Raw genomic sequence first — 16283 nt, forward strand, 5'->3', positions numbered from 1 at the left:
TATATAATTAGGAGTTGTAGTTTTGTTACAACTCAGTTCAAATATACCCATTAGGTCAAGTAATCTATGCCTGCGAGGTCAATTCGGAGTTGTATCTGGTAACAGTCCTTGGACATTTTGTCTAGGTTAGACAGTTAGCAGCAAGTCACCCCAGTGAGTTCCTTGAGTTCCACCCCCTCAGTTTGACACACATCCTTTTGTGTTGACCCTGAGTTGTGTCTTACAGTTTCTAGTTCTGTCAGGTTGGATGTCTTGCTGAACTTTGTCTCTGTGCTCCCCAAAGCATTGGTCTAGATCTTCTCAGATAGCCACTTTTGGGTGTCCAGCCTGAAAACAGCTAGAGCCTGGCTTCAGAATCATGTACTCTGAGCCTCTGAATCTGTGGTTTATTAGCCATGGCTTGCTTTCCCCTCAGTCCAACGGGTGCATATTTGCTTAGCATCATCGTTCTTGACTCTCTGAGCTGCCAGCCAGGGCTAGTTGCATAGCAAGGAGTTGTGCCACAAAGCATGGGTACAACACTACCCTGCAGGTTTCCTGATGCTCTGTTCTAAAATGAATGTGCAATTTATGTAGCTCCCATTGGCAAGCACTAAGACTTGCTCTGTGTCTCACTATCCCCTTCTGTTCTGTCTGAGAGCAAAGCGAATGTGCGAACCAAAGCAAAGGTAGTGGCCATGGTGTGGTGGAACTATGTCCCAGCTGTCTTCCAGCACCAAGCTGGATAAGGCCATTGCTGTGACAGCAGAAGCTGACGATGCTGTGACCAGCCTTTTTCTGGAAACTCACAAGCTAGCAGCTTGGGTGGTTTGATGTCTGCACTGAGTTTGGCACAGCTGCTGTAGCTCATTTCTCAGGTTGGAGATGCCATGTGAGTAAGCAGAGCTGCCTAAATCCAGCCAGCAGAGGGGGGGCAGGATGATGGATAGATGATACAGTTACTATTCCAAGACACACCTCCTCTCCACAGCTGAATGTCACCTCGGCTGCATCTCAGTTGCAGCAGTGTTGGTGAATACAATGGTAACACTGGGCTCCTGCCACACTCTGTATCCACAGTAGTGTTTGTGACACATGGTGAGGTGAGGTCTGTACCCATTTCTCTCTGCACACCTCTCCCCATATAGCTTTATTCTGGCCAGGGAGATTTCTGTGATTTGTGCTGGCTGCTGCTTCTGGCAGTCACTGGAAGGCTGTTGCATTTTGGGGTGAAGTTTGTGGGAATTCCTCTTGCTGAGGAAGGCAGAAGAGGAGGAAGATGGTCTGTGTTGCCTGTGCAGAATATGAAGGCAGCTTTGTGGTCTAAGGCAAGGGTAGGAAAGGGGACTAAACCACCTTGCAGGAGTGCTGGGGGATCTGACCCTTATTGTGAGTGTCCATAGTCAGAAGACAGTGATGTTGCACAGTGGCTTCAGGAGGGAATTAGGCTCTTTATTCCTGGTTTACAACCTGACGGTGCTGCCTTTGCAGAGCACGGAGAGGATCCATACCAGGTCCATGTGTGCTCTGTTCACTGTGGAGCAGAACTGCCTCCCTCCCTCAGTGCAGCCTTGGGGAAGATGAAGAAGATGGGTGCTAAAACAAAGGGATCTCCCCCAGCACATATTGCTCTTGGCCGCAGAGGGGAAAAAGCTCCCTCAAAACCTTTCATGCCTGCATAGCCATGGTAGGTCATGCCCTTAACCAGCCCATATGTGCTGTAGGAGTCCTTGGGGTTTTCTCCCAGTCCATGTACCCCAGCTGATGCTTTTGACACATCTACAAAACTGTTTGCTTCTTGAGTAGCCATTTGCACTTAGCCACTGAGCCTTACAATCAGGTCATAGCAGTAATCTTCTCTCAACACCAGCAATGGGGGGAAATGGCAGAGGGACCCAGCATGGGCCCAAATGGCTACAAATCCAAGGAGAAGCTTCAGCAATGCACAGAAGTTCAAACCTGTCCCACTTGGGTCTCTGTACAGTCCAGCACACTGCCAGCTCCCACCAGGCACCAAGCTAGATGATGACACTGTGTTTTTATTTACTGCTTGCTTGTTCCTCCACCCCCAAAGATATTACTCCTTCCATTCCTGGAGGGACAGATTAGGCAAAGGAATGTGTCCTTTGCTGCTGGCAGCTCAGTTTGGCTGGGTTTTTTTTTCTACTGGTGTTTTTAATAGGGAAGGAAGTGGCTGTTCATCTCAGGGAGAGCCATTCTGTCATAAGCTGGCATTCCCTGGGATTTGTTTTTATTAGCTTAGCTCTGGCATACAGGCCAGAGATGCTCATCGATTTTCCCAGCCTGGATAATGTCTAGGCTGTCTGCTTACCCTGCTGTGGTTGCTACCAGTGCTCCTTAAGCTCCCTCTGCACAAGTCTCAATCAGTGCCCTCCTACTGCTCTTGGCCCCACCAAAGCAAAACCAGGGCTTTATTCCAAGGCCAGAGACATCTCCTTTCACTGGGCTTTGGGTCAGGCTCACACCTAAATCATACATGCAAAACATACTTAAAATAGAAACTGTTTCACTGAAGTGGATTATTTTATTTCTTTCTATTACTCACTAAATTGTTCCTGTGCTGAAAATAATCTGTATCAGTTTACCTGTAAAGCTAGTGTAGTTAAGTGGTAACAAAACTCAGTGTCTTGCATGCTAGGTCATGTCACACCAGTCCACAGCCATGGTGCATTTGGACAAGGATTGATGCTATCAGGAAATTGTCTTTTGAACTGATATCTCTCTTGGGCTCTTCTGGTTGCCTGATTTGGAAGATCATTGAGAAGCAGGAGTTGACTGTTAACAATACAGTGGTGGTTTCAGATGTATTTTTCATGCTTTAAAGACCCTAGGACTTGCATTGTGTTGGAAGGATATCATTAGGGATCTTCTGGGAATGGCAGATTCCAGAGGGTCATGATGAGTGGCACAGAGTCTAGCTGGACTCGAGCGGAGAAGGCTGGACCACATGACACACCACTGGTGGGCCCTTCCAACCTTAACCATTCTGTGATTTAGTGATCAGCATGTACATCAAAACTATTTTATCCTTAGTCAAGGAGTCTTTGAACAGTGCTGGACACGGTAAATAAAGAGAGGATTTGCTCCTCTTGCATTTTGTTCTGTGATTAGGGGGCTAGGCTTGGAGACTAAGACCCAGAGACAAAAATTTGGTGCGCTATGTATTGTACTTAACCCTGGAACTCCATATACCAACGGTGTAAACCAGGTATGTTGCTCCCTTATTTGCCACATTGTGCTTGGGTGATGGCAAGGATAAGCTCATATCACTGGGAGTGATAATCACTGTTCCTCCTTTTCCCATTATTATTCTGCTTTGTGGCTCTTGAAAGTGCAGTTATTTACAAGTTTCAGCCACCAGGAAAAGGCAAGTTCCCTTTTGTTGTACTTGCAGGTGTAAAAGCTCTGGATATGCCTGCCCTAAGGGTATTTGGCACTGCCCTTGGAAGGATGCCAGTGCTCAGCAACTCTTCCCTGACCCATCAGCTCTTCATCTTAAGCTGGGCATCCCAAACGGATCAAGTACACCCAGCCGTTGAAATTCAGCTCACTTCTTCTCGTGGACTTTACCAGAAAAGCTACAAATTCATATTTTTTTCCCCTGAGGTGTTTTTAAATTGCTCTTGCTCCCAGTTTATTTTTATTATTCCGTTTAGTTTGTTCTTTTGTGAATTTGTTGTTTGGGGAGAGAGAATTCATAATTATGGAGAAGTTGGTTTTGTGGTTATTTCCCAGCACTCCAGGGGTGAATGGTGTGTACATAAAATTAGTATTATCTTTACAATTAATATTTTTAAGAACAGTATTATGAGTGATAATAACAATACAACAATGATGCATGTTTATTGCTAAGCTTGGAGAGCTTTGTGGGCAAGCAGCAGACCATGAACCTAGATACTAGGATCCCTCTCCAGGAGCAAAACCACCTGTAATTCCTGCATCATATCTTAAAGTCAGCAGAGTTGTGGTTTTGTGGCAAGAGGTACAGGAGCTGAGACCTGTGGGATTCATCTCACCCAGGGGAAGAAGCCCTCAGAGAATTTTCCCTGTGCCAAGCTAAATTTGTCTTGGGATAGATGAATCTGTGCTGTTGGCTGCATCTAGGTGGGGTGTATGCATCTGGCAAAAGTCTGGTTTCTTTCTCCTTGGATCCACCTGCATTAGCTGCCTTGTCCTGTTCACCCAGCCCAAGAGTTCTTGGCCAATTCAGCCTGGCTGGGCAATCTAATCAGATGAGGGCTTGTGCAGGGAGATTTCTCCTGCCATTTCCCAGCATCCTCAGGAGAAAGAATGATTTTTAAGGTGCAAGGTTTGCATTAACATTTTTTAGCAGAGTTAAGAGGGATAAATGAACTGGAATGACACTGAGATAAAGCAATGCACAGCTGCCAGGAAAATTATGACCTTCATCTTGTCAGTTTTCTGGGCGCTGCGGGATGAGCTAGCTGGAATATCATGATCTACAGAAAGCACACAATGATTTCTTATCTCCCTGTTGGACTTACGACCTCTAGTTCCTTAGATACTGGAAATGCTCATGAAGAGCTGCAAGAGCAAAGCTTTGGTAAAGGAACCCTCCATCTCTCCACCTCTAAGTCTCCCTGGAGAGAAAACTTCCAACATGGAAGAGATGGAGCAGAGGGTTGCTCCCCATCTTTCATTCTCATTTGATACCTGTCACTCATGCTGATAAAGCCAAAGAGCTGAAAGGTTTGAGCTATTTCTCGGGGGTGCTGACATTGCAGAGTGTGTATTGGGAAAGACCTGACGTTTGATGTGGCTTTATCATTGGCTAGCAAGCAAAGAAAATGGATAAATTAATCACCTTTTCCTTCCATCTGTCATAAGCTTTTATCCCATGGAGAGAAAAATGTTTCCAGTTTGCCCCGGCTGTTTGAAGTGTGACACTATTGTATTTGCCAGCCTACATAATGCCTGAGTCATCGAAATACCACAAGTGGTCGGGAATATGATTGCCATTTAAAATGCAGCCTGGTGGACCACAAAGCTGGGTTTCAAGCCACTCTGATCTTTCTGAAGAGCCCCCAGAGATTTCCAGCCAGTCTTTTTGCCAGCTCATTGACTCTAACCACTTAGCCCCTGAGCAGCCATCTTGTGACTCACCATGTATTTACATTTTACTAAGTAATTTCACCACATCTGGTGAGAACTTGGGGAGTTACAGCCGAGTTTCACGGTCTGAATGAGGATTAAGGATGTGGGATACTCTCACCAGGAGAGTCCCATCCCTCCCCTCATTCTGTTTGGGACACACAGTGTGAGAGCAGGAGCAGTACAGCACTGTTTTATCAGCAGAACAAGGCATGCCTATGCTCTCCTGACAAAACTTTGTTCCCTGATGTTGCCATTGCAATGGCCTTGATTGCATGGCTTTGGAGTAAAAACATGTTACAAGTTCATCACAGAGAATCACACACTTTCCAGTCTATCTTGAAGTCACTGTTCTGTTAGAGTTTAAAAGCACGTAAGTGTTAAAAGGTCTTTTTTTCTCTGTAACATTCTAGAGACCAATCTGACTTGCCAGGAGTTTTAAAATATAACTCCAGGCTTTGAAAAACAAACTTCTTTTCTCCTTCCCCTATGGCTTTCTGTCCAAAGCCTCTGAGCTCATACATCTCTGTGAACATTTAAAGAGAATCTCTTTTCACTATTGGTAAATGATTGTAATGGACTTGAGGTTGTTGGACACAATGCTGTTAACATGAAACACCTTTTTACACTCGCTTCACTGTGTTCAATGGTTCTTTATACTGTGTGTCCAGATGCTCCTTTGCCATGTTTGAAAAAGATGGAGCTGCATGTCAGAGTAGCTATGACATATGTTTTCAACAACACCATTGTTGTGTCTAGGGTGTTTGGGGGTCTGAATCTGTTCAGGACACTTGCAGCTTGCAAGATGCTTTGAAGTCTGTGTTTCAGGTGGCAACTTTCTTGCTGCAGGATTCAAGTTTAGGTCCATTTAATCTTTTTGATACTGGTCTCTTGTGTCACAGCTTGGTGAGTAGATAGAAGTATTTGAGGAATGGTCTCAGACAACCTCACTCTGTGTCTGGGATGAATTAGAAGTTATGCATCATGCAACTGATGAGGTTTTTTGGTTTTATCTTCAGCACAGTGATGCAGTCCACGACCTGCTCCTGGACTTCATCACATGGGTTGGTATCCTGCTCTCACTGGTCTGCCTCCTGATCTGCATCTTCACCTTCTGCTTCTTCCGTGGACTGCAGAGTGACCGCAACACAATTCACAAGAACTTATGCATCAGCCTCTTCGTGGCAGAACTGCTCTTCCTCATTGGCATCAACCGGACTGACCAGCCGGTAAGAGGCAAAGCACTCTGCTTCTGTTACAGGTGCTTGTCTCAGTGCATGTGGGATGTTTGACCATGCAGTGAGATACATTCCAGCACTGTCTTAATTCCATGCATGAAGCCTCACAGGGCTGGTCCCCTGGTTAACTGTGAGACACATGTTGATGGCTGCTGTGATTTCAGAGGCTCTATGTGTGTTGCTTGTAAATAATGTGTGTGCATGGTCAATAAGCAGGTTGTAAATTATACTATATGCTGTGTACTATATTCACTTATATGACGTACATCTTTATATGTTTATTTGCTAGATTGTGTGTATATGTACCTTTGTATCTTTAAATATAATTCATATACGCAAAGATGTGTCTATTTTAAAATAGTTCACACGCATTTTCCAAGTGAAAAAATGTTCTTCCTTTGGAGAGGAAAGATAAGAACTACCTCATTTTTATTAAACCTTCCAGTAAGAGTACTTCTGACTCTTGAGTTGCTTCAGTGTGGTACAAACATCTTCCCTTGCTCTTTTCAATCCGCACACAGATTGCCTGTGCCATCTTTGCTGCCCTCCTGCACTTCTTCTTCCTGGCAGCTTTCACCTGGATGTTCCTGGAGGGGGTGCAGCTCTACATCATGCTGGTGGAGGTTTTTGAGAGTGAACACTCCCGGAGGAAGTACTTCTATTTGGTTGGCTACGGCATGCCTGCACTGATTGTGGCCGTATCAGCAGCAGTGGACTACCGGAGCTATGGCACAGACAAAGTGTGAGTGAACTTGGTATTGCTTAAACCTGGTCAGTTGAGATGGAAATGGGGACAATAAAGGAACATGAGGAGCCCAGAAGGCTTTTGCAGGCAGAGCTCAGCCATGAGGCATGCCTTGCCTTATCTCTGTGCCTCCAAAGCAGTCCATGATGTGAGTATATGATGACATGGAACAAATTCCCCACTATGAAATGATTTGCAAAGGTATTTTCTAGGGAAGTCAGTTGAGGAAAATTTTATCACATCATTGCATAACATCAGGAGAGGTGACTGTCCTAAGTCTCAGTTTGGTATTATATCAGCAAGGTCATCCTTCTCTAACCGTAGCATATTTCTTATGTGGGTGAAGAAGCACTGTTTTCTTCCTCTTTTTTTTTAAGTATTCTATCAAATTAACAGAGCCTGCAGGCAAAATAGATGATGACTGTGGAATGCATTAGGCTCTTTGCAAATTGGAACAGCTATATCATTTATCATTATGAATATTCTTAAGTGTTTTCAGCACTGATGAAGCTGGTATCAAAGCACAATTTAGACTATCATGCAACACTGTCTAATGGAAAATTGAGCCTTCACAGTAGCCTACATGGGACAATCATGTTACAGCCAAAGGGCCATGAGTTTCCACATATCTGCCTTTGCTGGAGCTGTGTCCTCGCTGGTCTAGTTTGCAGTCTTGTGTTTAGTGGCAACTTTCCATGCTGTTCACCCTGTGACTTCTGCAGCATTACCATCACAGGCTTTGGAGCACCAGAGTGATCCTTTTGACTTCTCTCAACATTTTTGTCTGCCTATCCAGACAACCCAGTATTACAGCTAGTTTGAAGCTGGCACAAACTGTATTCTCTTACAGTGTTCTGTAACTGTTGCATGCTGAAAATGTCTTACTTTTTCCCTCGTAGTAAAAGGACAAGGGCATCCCCAAGCCCAGGCCATCGCTTTGGACGTGAGCGAGCAGTTGATTTGCGTCCGCCCTCATCTTTGAAAAGTTCTTTGTGATGCTCTGTAGGGACAACCAGAGTACCAGTGTAGGCTGTGGGAGCTAATGACACACAGCAGGTTGGCTGTAGAGTCTGGGAATACATGGCACCTTATCACAGCTACCATAAACTCCATGGCAGCTTTGCGGTGCTGAAATGTTCCCACTCCTGTTAAATTAACATATGGACCTTTCTGAAGCACAGAGAAATAAACATATTCCATGGGATATCCTGCCTTTTTCCGGCAGGCCTTGGGTGCCCAAATGTTTCCATGGCATAGAAGGTACAGGCAGAAAGTTTGGCTGAAATTTGCTGGAGGTGAACAGCAAAACTTCACTATCTTGGCATTGAGGAGGCAGCAGTCCTGTGCATGTGCCAGTAAATTATGTCTCTCTCCCCACAGCATAAAGTAGTATTTTAAATGATTAAACATGCATATATAATATTTTGCAAATAAGTATTTACAGAGATTTGCAAACCCTAAAATATTTATTTATAATTTTTAATTCCAAAATGCACAATTTTATCACATTCTCATAGTGGAAAATAAAAAGCATACAATATGTTTTGTATAACTATCATGCTCCATCTGGTTGATGGATGATGATGTATTTTTCAGTATAATGTTATTAGAAGGGTAGAACTGATTAGAATTTGTAGTGAGCTATATGCCAGGCATACATAATTTGATTGCAAGAAGTTGCTCGGTTTTGCCGGGTTTTGTAAAACATCCTCTGGAATATATTACTTGCCTCCCTCCATTATTTACTGCATTTGTTTAAGGAGGACTTATGGAACTGTTAGTGTTGTTTGGTTTTTGCCTGGCATTTGCTGCCATCATTCATACATCTCAGAATGATTTGCTCAGACACCCAGTGTAGGTTTTCTTGATTTCATTTTCTTTTCCAAATCCAACCCCCCTGTAACACAGGTCCAGATTACATAGCCAGGAACAGGCCATTGTTCCCCTCTCTTTTGCTTTGCTCATCACTTGGTGCTTGTGATTTTCAGAAGTGTCCCATGTCCTAGTATTCTTGAGACTGTTCAGTCTTGAGATGAGATGACTGAGAGGGGACCTCATTAATGTATATAAGTATCTAAAGGGGGTGTGCCAAGAAGATGGAGCCAGACTCTTCTCAGTGGTGCAGGCTAATAAAACAAGAGATAGCAGGCAGAAACTTAAGCACATAAAGTTCCACCTGAATATGAGGGAGAACTTCTTTACTGTGCAAGTCACTGCACATTGGAACAGATTGCTGAGAGAGGTCGTAGATTCTCCTTCACTGGAGGTATTCAAGAACAGTCTGGACTCAATCCTGTGCAGTGTACTTTAGGATGACACTGCTTGAACAGGGAGGTTGGATGAGATGACCCACTGTGGTCCCTTCCAACCTGACTGATTCTTCTTGCAGGCAACCAGCAGTAGGACAAGAGGGCACAGACTCAAGCTCTGCCAGGGGAAGTTTAGGCTGGATATTAGGAAGAGATTTTTTATATGGAGAGAGTAGTCAGGCATTGGAATGTGCTGCCCAGGGAGGTGGTGGATTCACCATCTCTGGAGGTTTTCAAGATGAGACTGGATGTGACACTTAGTGCCATGGTCTAGTAACCACGGTAGGGTTGGACTCGATCTTTGAGGTCTCTTCCAACCTGGTTGATTCTATGATTCTATTATATTGGAGTTTCACAGTAGCTGCCCAATACAGAGACTCTTTTACATTCAGTTATTCCAAGGATTGGTATTGATCCTTTTGTGTTTTTTTTTTTTTTGTTCAACCACTTATATTAGGAGATTAATTTGCTTTTATAACCAAGCAGCAGCATAGTGATTCCATTAAAAGGTCATCCCCTTCAGCCCAGCAGGGGCTATTCATGTGAGCAGGCTGAGCCACGTTTGGTCCTTTCCCACAGATAAATCAGAAATGTGTCATCTCACCTTATTGTGGTTGTAATTCCTAAAGTAAAGATGAAAAGCAGGAAGGCCCACTGCAGAGAGTGTGGTCCCCCCACATTGCCAAAGCAATTCTGGCAATGTTCATGTGAATTTCTGAGTAACCATTTCTTACAGGCCAGGTCTTCAGCTATTGAGTCTTAAATGGCGACAGCTCGAGTTTTGCTGGGAAAAAAAAAAGGAAGATACCAGAATTGCAGTCTAAAAAAGTTGCATCATTTGCCTTGTCCTGTGTGTTAACCAAATCCGTCCATCACAAGAATGGATTTAATGTCAAGGACTGTGGGAAATACTGCAAAATGCAAAAAAAAAAAAAATAGCATTTGCACTTTTCTTAATGTTTGAAAATCACTTTTGTCTAAAATTCAGTAAAAGCTCAATTAAGACTTTAGCAGCCTCCCTTTGAGAGGACCCATGCAAGAAGTAGGCCATCCAGAATTGACAACAAGAAGCTATTCCATATTCCCATACTTTCCTGGGCTTCGTATCAAAGCCTCTAACAAATTGCAGAGGAAAGCAGCTATGCTTGGAATGGTTCAATGTATTTTAGAAAGCATACTTGTAGGTATATTAATCCACTGGTGATCAAATTCATCATGGCAGAAATCTCTCTCTTGTTTCTTCCCCTTTCTCTTCCCTTATGGAATGCTAGAAAGAGGGATATACATGGTAAGCAATCCAGCTGTCAGAAAGCAAAATGAAAGCCCTGTGTATGTACAGCCTCCAAGACCATCAGCCAGCTGCCAACATTTCGTGCATGTAAATGTTGCTCAGAAAATAGCTTCTAACAATGTCTTGGGTGGCTCCACCAAACTTGTTTTATTTGCTGTGTTGGTGCCAGTATTTGGAGGAAAAAGCATGAGCAATATGAATGCTGAACTCCCTTAAGCAGAACTTATATTGCACCCTTGAAAGGCATTTTTGGTGCATACAGATCCTGTTACTGCACCCTGACAAGGCAGCTGTATAGCCACGTGAAACAAACTGCTGAGCTCCCATGAACAACATGATACGTTCAGGGCTCTTCAAATTTTATGGTCCAATGGCAGCTAATGATTGTTTATTGGTTATATTTAATGCACACCAGGGATAGTTTAGTATTTGATTTTTCTTCATGCAGAAAATACAGTAAACTCTTCGTAGTCTTTATTACTTGGGAAAAGCTTTAGGTGAATATAGCAAGTTGTCACTGTGGAAAAGGAGGAAATTAAAAAGTCAAGGAAAGCAGTGCCACAGCGCTGATTACAAGAACTGAATATGTTGGTGTGACTTTTGAAAGAAGCAGTGGGGTTTTGAGCAGAATTCCCTGCATTTACACAGTTTCTTATAATCCACTCTGCCTTGTACTGAGCCCTGAAACAGTTCATTTGCTTAACAGCAGAAAAGTCTAAACTTGTAATGTGACAAGTCCGTGTTCATGGTACAGCTGCATGTGGAGGATCAGAAGTAACTCGGCAGCCCAAGATTAGCAGCTTTGGGAAGTGAGTTGCCTGATTGCTTCCTTGTTTTGAGGAGCTCATTTATGCAGCTCCTTATGTGTGTGGGTTTTTGTCTTTTAAAGGAGAAAAGCTCAGTGTGGTACTTGTCTGATTAGCAATTTACTGCTCTCAACGCAATTGGTGGGATGCCTGTGTTTTGATGTTTTGGTCTTAATTTGCATTTTTAATGAGGTATGACTTAAAATGTGGTTCAAAGCTGCATCTCTTCCTGATGACCACCAAAACCCCCAGGTTTTGTAAGTCCCTCTGCAAATTAGTCCTGCAGCTTTCTGTTTAGTCACCCAAGACCGAGTATCATATAATTCATAGGAAGGTGATTTTTCTATTCAGACAAACAGAAAATGACATTGCATTCATTGAAGCATGCAGAGAGGTGGGGAAAAAAGCTTTCTCTGTTTTTCACAAACTGTACTCCGGTTTAGGTGAATCCACCTCTCATTGGAAGGAGCTCCTTCAGCTTCATGCCTGGCCTTCACTTATCCTGAGGGCAGGATCTGGCTCCTCTGCTGTTTCCCATTCACAGCATCTGTCTCTTGTCACTCAATTATTTTCCACAACTGAAGAGGCAGATTCTTTAAGGGAGCAGGGTAGAAAATTCCATCCATTTGAATGCCTGGAAAAGGAACCAGTTGCTTTGCTCTTCTTCGCTCAGCAACAGCTTGTTGCTCATTTGGTGTTTCATCTTTCACTTATTTTCCCAGTATCCCAATCTATTTGCATTCAAAATCAGCTGCACCAGATGTGGCCATAGGCAGGGCCACCGTGCTTTAAGAAGTAAAGAGAGGGCTTATGTGTTGCCTCTTCCCTGAGCTTTCTTTTATGCTGAAAGAAAACCAGGTTAATGGCAACTAAAATACACTGTGTTCCCAATTTCTGTGCAGCAGGGGCTGGGGGTTGTTTTGAATGTTAAACTGGCAAAAAAATGTTCAAAATATTTTCATTTTTAAAAAAGCCCAAAGCACCACAGCCCTCTGAGTCCTCTCCCACACACCAGCACTCTCTATCAGGAGAAAAAAAAGTGGCAGAGCTGCATATTCCCTGTTTTATATATGGCAGTTGAGATATAAGCACTAGTTATACTTTTTTTTAAGGGAGGTGGGATAGGTATAAAGCCTGAAATACCCTTGATATGTGAGCTGCTCCTATGCAGACATTTGTCAAATCTAGTTGCAATAGGGTGACATTTCATGTGTTATTATGGGTGATACACAGATGTCATGATCACATAAACCCTTTCCTATAGGGAATCAGACTCAAGTAGTTTCAAGTCACTCATGTTATTCCATTACCAGCTGCATCTGAATCACCTTGAACTTCAGCAGCCACAGAGGAAACAAGATTTCCCTGCAATTGCTCTGATAGCCTCCGTTTGCCTCTTGCATTACGATTTTGATGCTATCACATGAAGATTGTCGACGAACAGCTGCAGAGGCAGTTCAGGAATGACAGCCACAGAAGTGGCAATATTTTAATTTGTGACAAATAGTGGCATGACTATATGTATATCTTCAACTCTGACGAGTCCTGAAAGCTATATGGGCAGGGAGGGAAGTGAGAAGCTTTTCCTGCATTTTTGAATTTATTCATATCTTGGCTTCTCCCAGTCACAGAGGTTCAGGGGATGTTTTATTCTCTGGGCAGCCATCTCCTGCTGATCATCTCCTGTGGGGCTGCTGACACAGACCTTTCTGCCTGTTGCAAAGTCCATTGGAAGGAAAAAACACTAAGTGCATACACTAGAGCTGTCATTTGTGAGAATTGCTCTCATTTCCACCATGATAAATTCATATATGCAGTTCCTGTCACTTGCCTAATTATGAAATTCCATCAGATGTTTAGTATAAGTCCTTTGTGTATAAACGGAGCTGTGATTTGCAGCATTGCAAACACGACAAGATATTATTATTTTAAACATCATGTGAAACTTTCTTGGAATTTACATTCGTCTGTCTTGTAACCACTCACTTCCATTTTATCTTCCTGTCACCTGGAATGAACTAGGAATGGAAGTGTAATTTCCCAGGGGCCTTAAAAAATGTGGGGAGTATTAAATGCGTTTGAAATTAAGAGATTAATAATTTAGTTTTAGGCCATGAATCTTGCGATAGCCAGACCATATGCAATCCTGGAAACATTAGTGGAAACAAAACACTCCAGCGGCTCAGGGAAATCAAACATTTTAAGCGGGAAGTTGCTGAACCTAATTAAACCTCAGCCTTCTGTTATCCAAATGATATTCCTATTTGCACCAAATTTGCTCCAATTTGCTTGCTAGAAAAATGTCATCTCACTTGACAACTGACAGACAGCTTGCTGTCTCTATCAGAGCTGGAGAGAAAAGAGGAGCAAAAAGCAGAAGCTCTATGGATGCTGATCAGACCCCTTCCTTAAAAAAACCCTACTGTTTAGGGATTTTTTTCCAACAGATACCGAAAGTCTTAGCAACTAGGCCATGTGCCATTTTCTCCCTGCTTCCTCTAGAGGTAATTATCTTACTCCATCAATAGCACTGTCAGAAATCGGGCACATAATTCAGCATTTAAATGAACAAGCAATGTAATATTTCCTGTCTCCCACCGGCGTGTTTTGCAGCTCACATTCTTCTCTGTCACTCGCTCACTCTTGATGTATGTCCTGGGTGCAGTCCTTGAATGCCTGCTTTCCCCTGTGTTTCATTACAGATGTTGGCTCCGACTTGACACCTACTTCATTTGGAGCTTTATAGGACCAGCGACCTTGATAATTATGGTAAGAACTCCTAATTAACTACTCCATCTTTCAGTTCAAGAAATAAAACTTTTGCTGTCCCTTAACTCTTTATCTTTAATTTACACAGATTAATTCGAGAAAGGCATGTTCTTCTTTGACCCTGCCTGGCACAAGCAATTAGACCCTCATTATGAGAGGCTCTTGGCTTTGTGAAATACTTGATCAAAATGGGCTGGGGAGCTTTGGAGTAGGCACTTGCAGAGTTGATTTCTATCCTTGGACATTTAGAAGCGTCAAACTCAATTTTGATGCCACTCATGGCTCGCACCCTGTTTGAATTTCAGAGTGGAGCTTTGCATTGATATTGCAAAAAAAAAAGGGAAATCTGGGATGGGGGAATGAAATAAAGTCCAAACTGAAAAAGAAGTTTGATGAGGGTCTTTTTCTTCCCAGCAGAAGTTGAAGCTCGTGTGACTTCATGTTTAGCACATTGCCAGCTTATCAGCTAGCACAGCAACAAGGTAGAGAACCCAACTTTAGAGACAGCTGGAGTTTTCTTATACTTTAATTGCTACAATATGGCTTAAATAAACCATCCTTTGTTTTGACTAGACTACAGTTTGGCTAGCACAGAAAACCAGGTGCTCTCACTTCAATGCAGACATTGTCTCTGTTTTTTCTGCTTCTCCTGCAATTAGGGGCCTTTACAGCAGCCTTCCAAATCAGGAAGGGGGCTGTGCCACCAACTACAACTGTTTGGGCTTTTTTCCCCTTAAGCTATCCATTCTTAAAAAGGTACCTTCCCTTTTTGATTGTGTCTCAAACTCTGGACTGGGCTTTTGGGGAAACTCCCTTCCAGGAATTGGCAGCCTTCTTAACGCTGAGGCATTGATCTTTTAGGCACATCTTTTACAGACAAATCAAACTATTTTGGTTTTGTTTTTCAGCTTCGCATTGTGCTAAGCATCTTCAGTAGTTGTGGTTTCCCTGCCCATCTACCCCATTACACCATGCTTAAAAGATGTATTCATTGAAAAAAATGTTTTTATGCTTCATTACAATGGGGCTGACTAAGCAAGGTGCTTGGAGTGACTTTTCATGGCTGTACACCTCTTAGACACAGAAGAGCCATTACAGCAAATATTTTTGATTGTCCATAATGCAGTTTGAAGCACTGCAGTTGAGGTTAGAATCACCCTCATATCAGTAACATATTCGGTGCCATGACTTTGGTACAGCTATGGCATCACCAATCCTGCAGCCTTTGGTCCAGCTCACCTTATTAAAATGCTTGGAAATGTTCTGTGAGTCAGTTGCTATAAAACTGTAGTGAGAGCTAATTTCCTACAGTAACCCCTCTGTTACAGAGAAGCCTGTGATGTTGTGCTGTGTCACATAACTGGGATCTTTTTTCCTCCCCCCCCACATTGCAGCTTAACGTCATCTTCCTTGGGATTGCTCTCTATAAAATGTTTCATCATACTGCCATACTGAAACCCGAATCTGGATGTCTTGACAATATCAAGTAAGTGGTTGGGATTTTTTCTTTCTCTCTGCCTGTTTCTGTCTTTTCCTCTGTTTATTCCTCTGTTTATTCCTCTGTTCCACTCTGAGGAGCGTAACAGGGGAACCAGCTCTGCCAGCAGCAGTGATAACCTGAGACAATATGTTGGGTTATGGCACTGCAGAGTGGTTTCTAATAAGTACCAGCAAGTGGCTGATGATGAAGCATTATCCTTATTGGGATTCGGCTAACAGTGGTGGCATTTTCCATTCAATTGTGCATGAAGGTGGCAAAGCTATATTTTCTGTCCTTGAAGCAGGTAACCTCCTAGTTGCTCTATGTAAAGGAAATTGTGCCTAATAATTACCAACTAATTCTTGCAGTCTCTACAGGGAAGGCGTTGAAGCTGTTGATTGTTACTATTTCTTTGTGCTTGGGGGCAACAGCGTTGCTTCTTTTTTGTTTGTTTTGGCCCCTGACAGATTTCATGACCCAAATTCTCCCCAGAATCTGATTACTTTCAGCAAAATTATTGAGGATTTACCTGG

At 43.0% G+C, this 16283-nt stretch overlaps 1 protein-coding gene across 1 annotated transcript in view; it reads left to right on the forward strand.

Annotated features, from left to right (window-relative positions):
* Positions 1–6131: 6131 nt before the first annotated feature.
* Positions 6132–16283, forward strand: part of LOC103799008 (latrophilin-3) — a gene marked incomplete at its 5' end in the record, with an annotated part of 55150 nt that continues 44998 nt past the window's right edge. Inside the window, 4 exons of the mRNA XM_009071299.1 lie at positions 6132–6341; positions 6872–7092; positions 14204–14270; positions 15665–15756. Coding sequence (XP_009069547.1) covers positions 6132–6341; positions 6872–7092; positions 14204–14270; positions 15665–15756 — 590 coding nt within the window. The remainder of the gene's footprint in view (positions 6342–6871; positions 7093–14203; positions 14271–15664; positions 15757–16283) is intronic.

Source organism: Acanthisitta chloris, unplaced genomic scaffold, assembly GCF_000695815.1.
Source record: "Acanthisitta chloris isolate BGI_N310 unplaced genomic scaffold, ASM69581v1 scaffold10583, whole genome shotgun sequence".
NCBI classification, from domain to species: Eukaryota; Metazoa; Chordata; class Aves; order Passeriformes; family Acanthisittidae; genus Acanthisitta; species Acanthisitta chloris.